Source organism: Egretta garzetta, unplaced genomic scaffold (genome assembly GCF_000687185.1).
Source record: "Egretta garzetta isolate BGI_Z169 unplaced genomic scaffold, ASM68718v1 scaffold404, whole genome shotgun sequence".
NCBI lineage: Eukaryota > Metazoa > Chordata > Aves > Pelecaniformes > Ardeidae > Egretta > Egretta garzetta.
The window spans coordinates 1491379-1498522 of record NW_009259323.1 but is presented as its reverse complement, the minus strand read 5'-3'; the positions used below and the strand labels follow the sequence as shown (position 1 = coordinate 1498522).

The 7144-nt window shown below is 46.5% G+C and overlaps 1 protein-coding gene across 1 annotated transcript in view; it reads right to left on the bottom strand.

Annotated features, from left to right (window-relative positions):
* Positions 1-7144, bottom strand: part of MED12 (mediator complex subunit 12) — a 38215-nt gene that overhangs the window by 16763 nt on the left and 14308 nt on the right. Inside the window, exons 17-25 of the mRNA XM_035892136.1 lie at positions 6285-6403; positions 5995-6138; positions 5046-5209; positions 4722-4787; positions 2278-2505; positions 1936-2080; positions 1525-1645; positions 737-838; positions 1-26 (exon numbers count right to left, since the gene is read on the bottom strand). The exon at positions 1-26 is cut by the window's left edge and continues 4 nt beyond it. Of these exons, the coding sequence (XP_035748029.1) occupies positions 1-26; positions 737-838; positions 1525-1645; positions 1936-2080; positions 2278-2505; positions 4722-4787; positions 5046-5209; positions 5995-6138; positions 6285-6403 (1115 nt within the window). The remainder of the gene's footprint in view (positions 27-736; positions 839-1524; positions 1646-1935; positions 2081-2277; positions 2506-4721; positions 4788-5045; positions 5210-5994; positions 6139-6284; positions 6404-7144) is intronic.

Here is a 7144-nt window from a genome sequence, read left to right as displayed (position 1 = left end):
AGAGCGGATTCCCACCGTGGGTTTGTCTGCAAAGAGGACAATGGGGAAGGGTAATACCCAGCAAGAGAGAAAAGCACAGGTTCCAGAGCTGCCCAAATTATGTGCCAGCCAGTACTATAGAATCCAGCTCAGAGAATCCTGAGGCTAGTCCTTTTCCCAACCATAACATGGGGTCAATTTAATTAAGTTTTGCAACACATAATGCCAATCATGCTGTGACAACTGAACCATGAAATCCAAATGGGGAGTAGTGCCTGTGTCATGAACTCCAAGCTCCAACAGTACCCTAACCTAGAATACAGGCTGGGTTTAGAGATCTGAGCTATCAGTATACTGATGAGGAGCCAAGAACAGAGCTTCCTGGACTGTTTCCATCAAAGACAAAAAGGGAGTGCTATGAAATAACAGCTTCTGGCACCAAGTTAAGAGGCTATACAAAGCTCTAGACATAAAAGAAGAAGCGATCATTACTCTAACAGCTTAGTAATGGCAAGGCCACCTCTACTGGCTGGCTTCCTGCCTCCAAGGGCCTCCTCCCCAACGTGCCTGGCTACCATGGAGTGACATAAATGGAAGGATATTGTTCTTTGTCCTCTGCAGAAAGCAGTGCTTCGCCTGCTTTATTCAAACCAAACAGGTCATGATCTCTAATCACGGGCTTCAGCATCTCTTTTCTTGGGGTGCAAGAGCCTCAATACTTTCACAATAAAGAAATGCTCCACTTTCATTCACTTACTGCCATCTTGCTGGCACGGGTTCAGCTGCGGAGTCTTAAACAGATGGAGTAAAATCCGGCAGGTCAGACGGGCTCCTGGTTCTGAGTCCTGCTCACTGCAGGCTACGTAAAGAAAACAATCAACTGAGATTTCTTAAGCACTGGGACAGTTGACTCAATCCAAAAGTTATTCACAGTGCACTGCCTTGGAGCAGCCAGTTGAGAAGCTGCAGCAGTATTTACAAATACAGAGCATGTGCAGCAAGTGAGCATGTGCATGCAAGTGAGCAAATCCATCAGTATTATCCCCAATGACATGCACTGCATTCTGCTTGCTCCGTCTTCCCAAGTTCATCCTGTCCGAGTCTGGATGCTGCAATTGCCAGAGCAAAACTAGGAAGCCTGGTGGCAGAGTAAAGGCAGAGTGACCCAGGTGCTACAGGTCAGCTGGCTGCTCTAGCCAAAATGCTAAGCTGAACCATATCAGCAGTGGGAGGTGTTACTGCTGGAGTTCAGAGATGAGTACACGAGTCAGACAGTATGGCTGATAACATCTCTCCATGCTTATTTCAGCTTGCACACAAATTCCAGAGAGCAAGACATTGAAAAACCTTAGTACAACCAGTTTTTGACAGAACCCAAAAGACCAGAAACTCTCTAAAGCAAAACATTAGATTCTTAAGTACCATACTATAAAAGAAGTATTGGAGGCATGCTTCACAAGTATGAGGTTCACAAAGTATCCATTAAGCACAGGCCTTTGGGCCAGAACTGAGACTAAGACTAGCTTTCTGCAGTGATGCACTTACCAGCATTGAGCAGTGAGGGGATAGCAGCACAGCGAATCAGGTCCTCCAGCAGCAAGCACTGCCGGGCAATGAGAATGGCAACAAAGGTGGCCAAGGAATCATGGAAAGATAAGTCACTGACCTGGAAGAGAGGAGATCAGGCAGTGATCACAACAGCCTCTGCCTCATTCCCTCTGTCAGCAATTCCTCAGCTTTCCTAGGAGCTGGGGGGTAGGAGGGCCCAGAACCCCAGGTCAATGTCCATGATCAGCCCAGGCTGCAACAAACACCAAAAGGTAGCCCCAGTATTCAAAGCCTTTCCCCTGTCCACAGAAGACCAAGCCTCCATCCCTTGTTCATTTCTGCCTTCTCCCAAGGGAACCCTCCACTCCTGCTTCAATTCCTTTTCCCCTTTTGAATGTTTGCACTTGCATCAACATTGCAGAGGAGATCATTGAAGCCACAGGTCCCATTATTGGAGGAACAGCACAAAGCTTTGAGCACGCCCAGCCACTCGGCGCTTAGAGACTTGCAGTAGCCAGTTAGCTCAGCACACAGGATAGCAATGTCGTTGACCCTGTTAAAGAAATAATGAAAAGAGCAGAGGGTCAACTTTGCTACTCATGCATACCATCAGGTCAGTGATTCTCTAAGGGACCCCAGCCTTGGCTCCTTCTTCCTCACACCCCAAGACAGCCAAGGAATGGCTGACTTTCTCACCCTCACCTAAAGATTTTACTGTCTCAGTAGAACCATGAAAGTTCTGCCTCTCACCTGTCTGGATCATGGTGTCCCACACACACATGCATAAGTGCATTACAGACAAAACTGTAGCGGTTGGCTGGGTTTTCATTGAGGCTCTTGCCCAGGTTGGTGTAAGTAAAGTTATGTGCAGATGGATTTTCAATAGTGTCAATCATGAACTCTGGTTCCCATAGCATGTTGGAGTCAGATGGCTCAACATTGCAGTAGATTGTGTTCTTCACCTTGGAGCAGAAGTCACTAAACAGGACAGGAAAGAGAGATTAGGAACACAAAAAACTAAGCTTCCACTGAACTCTGATAAGCAAAGCAATCCTGCGCAAGACAAGCCCTCCCTGGGCAAGAACACGTGGAAACTCAAGAGCACGGTGTACCAATGAAGACTCTCCCAAGAGAGTTGAAGCTGGTTCTTTCTTGTGGAAGCATCTGGAAGTTACCTGTGGGCTCAGTGTACATAGCATGGGAATGGCTATTCCAGGTCCAACCAGGGAAACACCTAGCTCCGCCCTTGGTGTCAGAACTGTTAATGCCCAGAGAAGAGTTTAAGAGTAAGGCAGGCATGTGGCAATACTGATCCAACATCCTTCCCCACACTGCTGCAACTTTGGGCTCTCAGATTTTCAGCTAAAGAATGGTCTCCTCAACAGATTTTCCTCCTGCAAATTTGTCCACCTACTTTTTGAATTTTGACGTTCACAACATGGAATGAGTTCCATGTTAACTATGAGAACTGTGAAGTTTATTTTTTTGTTCTGAACCTACCATTTATTATTTCCTATTCACTTATTTCTGTGCTTGTGTTGTGAGACATATTGAACATTCGTTTATTTTCCATATCAACCAGAACTTTGCAAACTTCTATCATTCCCACTCAGTCCTCCTCTTCTGTGGGGAAGAGATTCAGTTCCTCTTAAGTAAGTCATTCTAAACCTCTGGTCATCTATCCACTCACTCTCCTTTGGGCCTAACTCCACTACATGCTTTTTGGAGTCTGTTGCCCCAAACCACAAGGCACAGTTGCACCATGACTTAAACGGTGGCCTAATGATGCTCTCTGGTCTGGTCTCCATTCCTTTCCAAACAATACCCAACATTTCATTTGCTTTTTGACTGTTACTGAACATTATGATGACATTTTCCATTGTGTATCTGTTAGAGCTCACAGATCCTTTATCCAACCAGTAGCTTACATCCATCACTACAGAGAGTTTGAAGGGAACAAGGACAATCCTATATGCATTATTTTATGTTCCACAATGCTAAACTTCATCTGCCAGTTTATCACCTGGTCATAATCAGTGTGCCCTACTACAACAATCTGCAGCCAACTTCTATTGTTATATGCTGAATAACAGTTATATGAAAAGTTTTTATATCACCACTCACACAACTTCTGATGTGTAGAACAGCAAAAGCACTAGCAGAACCCTATGGGACTCCTCAGGGAGGGACCATCCTCAAAACCCAGACTCCTTCCCACCCCTTGTCTCGATCTCTATCCTACTGTTTGCCTGCTAGAGGATATTCCCTTTTATCTGAGGCCATTTACTTTAAAGCCTTGCTGAACAGCTTTTTGGAATTCAGTTAGACTAGTATCAGGTTTCTCGTTTCCATAGATGTGATGACTCCTTCAAAGACCTCCAGTGCACCTGTGACCCCAGCGCTCCCTTTTGCTCTCAATTCAGTCCAGAGAGAGACTTCAAAGGCTCTCAGCAGCCAGGAGTTTAGCCAGCTAACACCAAGGCATAACCCACTCTCACAGCCCCTCAATGGGGGGGTAACACCAAGGGTTAGACATCCCTACAGCATGCTGGCACTGGAAACACTAAAAGGGAGCCGGGGCTGTGAGAAAAGACCAAGTGAAGCACTGCACTGGGAAAGAGGGCTGCCAGGGGAATTATCCCATCACAGGATCACGTAAGCAAAAATCCAGGGGCATCTGTGGACTCCATGTCTGGGCTGCTAAGGGAGGAGCTCCACAGGGAGCTGATGGGGGGACAGCTCCCAAGAAACGGGAAAGGGCAGAAGGCCACAGAATAAAGTAAACCCATGGGACAGAGCCTGGGGGCAACATCAGCAGAGCAGAACCTGAGGAGCCAACAGGGGCAGAAAGAGGGTAAGGACTGCAAAGCAGCACAGGAACAAACCTGGAATTAAGCAGAGCAGGTTCAGAAGCAGTCCAAGGATTATTAGGGAGCTGAGCACAAGCAGAAACAACCTTTAGGATGAACTGCTCAGTCATCAGAGTTTGGTAGGAACAGACCTCTCTACTTCTATCCTGTGGAGGTGGCAGAGGACTACTGAAGGCAATTTACCAAAAACAACTTGACAATCTCAGAGTCAAGATTATACACTGGGTCATTACTGCCTGTAAAACAGGTACTACTCCCAAGATTTCAGTTCCCCATTCAAAACATCAGTCAGCACCCACTGCATCCCACCTGTCTCAGACTCACCTAAAGAGCTCCCCAAATTTACTTTTGAGGTGACTGCAGGAGGTATACAGGTCGTAGAGATAGAGACTGTATAGAGACAAAAAAATGCTGCAGCAACACAAAAAGAAAATCTGAAAGAATAACCTCATTACATAGATATCTTCCCGAGCTCACAGCAACAGTGCTCACTGGGTAACAAATCCCATCCCCTGCAAATTCTGTGAGCTGAACCCTCAGGCACAAAGTTGCTGCCTTTTAGGAAAGACACAGATATGTCCCTGCCCCTTACAAGCACCCAGAAGATATGTTGCTTCCTTCCACATGGTGAGGGGAAGATTCCCTTACCCTTCGAAGACCTGAGCCATCTGGTCCTGGTTCAATATAAGGCAGGAGTGGTAATGCCGCAGCACCGCCACGATGCACAGGCACAAACTGGTGGTGTAGCTGCCAACAAGGTCGGAGGATTTCAACAGCAGTTCTGCCTCCACCACGCTCAGTTCATTCAGCAACTGCACCCAATGACAGAAAAACCCTTCAACAGCCACAGGGGTAAGGTATGGTCAGAAATGGAGCAGGCACACAACACCCGCAGCCTATAGGACCTGCCAGGAAAGGGACCAGCAGGCACTTTCTGCCTGCAGATGTACCCCCTGGAACAGCTAGCACCCCATACTTAAAACACAGGGTCTCACTCAGGCAGTACAAGGGGCTGTCAGTGCTTGGCTATCAGAGGGCAATTGGGATATGGCCACAGATAATAGCAGGCAGCTTGTTCAGTAATTCTGTCCTGCATAAATCTCACTTGGCTCCCTCTTTAAGGCTAACAGCCTCAATTCCGTCAGCAACCATAGCAAGGCTTCAAGAGACACCTGGCACAGGCTGCAGAAACAGCAACAGGATTTTATCAGGATCCAGAAGGCAGCCTGTGCTGCCATGTACCAAGGACCCTTCCAAGGGAGCAAGGTGGGAGAGCTGCCAGAGACAGATGATCCCCTTCTCACTCAAAACAAAGCCGTGCTGCAGCCAGGGACAGAGATGCAATGGAAGTCCTTCAAAGACAACCCTGAAGACTCTGGAAGAATAATCCTTGGAACAGAACATGTAAGACTATCTGCCACAAATAACCTATTCCTAACAGCTGCAACCCAGGAGCACTGCAATGACCACCTAATCTGACCACCTCCATGACACAGGTCAGAGGGTCACCAATGATCCCAGGAGCAGCCCAATTATCACAGCACAGATCTACTGCTTTACCCCTCCCTCAGGAAGCATTTCAGCACACTGCGCTTACCTGGATGGCAAAGTCGATAAGACCACTGATATTGAGTGAATACTCCATCAAGTCAAATATGAACTGCACGTGCTGTACCAGAGGCAGGTGGTATGACATTCCCAAGGCAAAGCTGGTGATCTGTTCCAAGACATTGCGAGATACCTGCAAGTACAAGATGACACACAGTACTATCTCCCCTTGCAAAGTCTCTCAGCAGGCCCATCTCCCTTTCCCTCCAGGAAGCTGCTCTCGTTAAGGCAAAGGGACACAGTCAGAGTGCAAGGACAGCAGTCTTGAAAATTTCATACCTGAGATGTGACTTGGTGCTGATCAAAGTGAGAAAGGTGCTGGAATTTTGCAAATATATCTTCAGCTGTTGGGAATGCTTCTGGCTTGCTCTTTTTCCTCTTCTGGCCTTCTTCTCCACCTACCAAAGTTGGGAGGATCAGAAAACAGTACTAGGCTACCTTCCTCATCAGAGAAGGACTAGACATCAGCCATCAGCACCTACCAGTCCCTCAACAAGATCAGCCCCTGCCATGCAGCATAGCCAAAAAGCCCCAGACCTTAAGCTGATAAGGACCATCTTGAATCCAAAACAATGAACTGCTGAGGAAGGAATTCCTAATGTAAGAATGACAGTAGGGTTAACATCCAGTTTATCCCAAGTGAAGATACTCCTTCAAGGGGGAAAATACTTTCTCAATTTAGAGGTACACTGATTCCCTGATGAGAACAGACGTTCTGGACTGGAGATGTTCAGCCTCAAAACTTCTTTGTCAAAGCACCCCATGTTTTAAAGAATCATCTTTCTACCACATTTCAAGTCACCTTTCAGGAATCAGATTAAGCACGAAAAAATTGTAGGCAGATTCTCAGCTGATGGAGGTCAGAGGCTCTCTATTCATTTTGACACAGCTATCCAAATTTCCCATCCTATGCATTTAGTATGTGCTCCAAGCATAACGGCATGCTACATTTAATCAAGGTCTTTGCTGAATACGCATAGGCAAAGTCCTCTTTGCTTCTTGTGCAAGGATCTAAATGCAAGAACTAAAGAAAATAAAATTTGAAAAGCCAAAGTTTTGGCCAGGGTTTCACTCTGAACCTGATATGACTTAATCCTCTTCTAAAGAAAAGTTCAGTTAAACAGATATTGTCAGCAGGA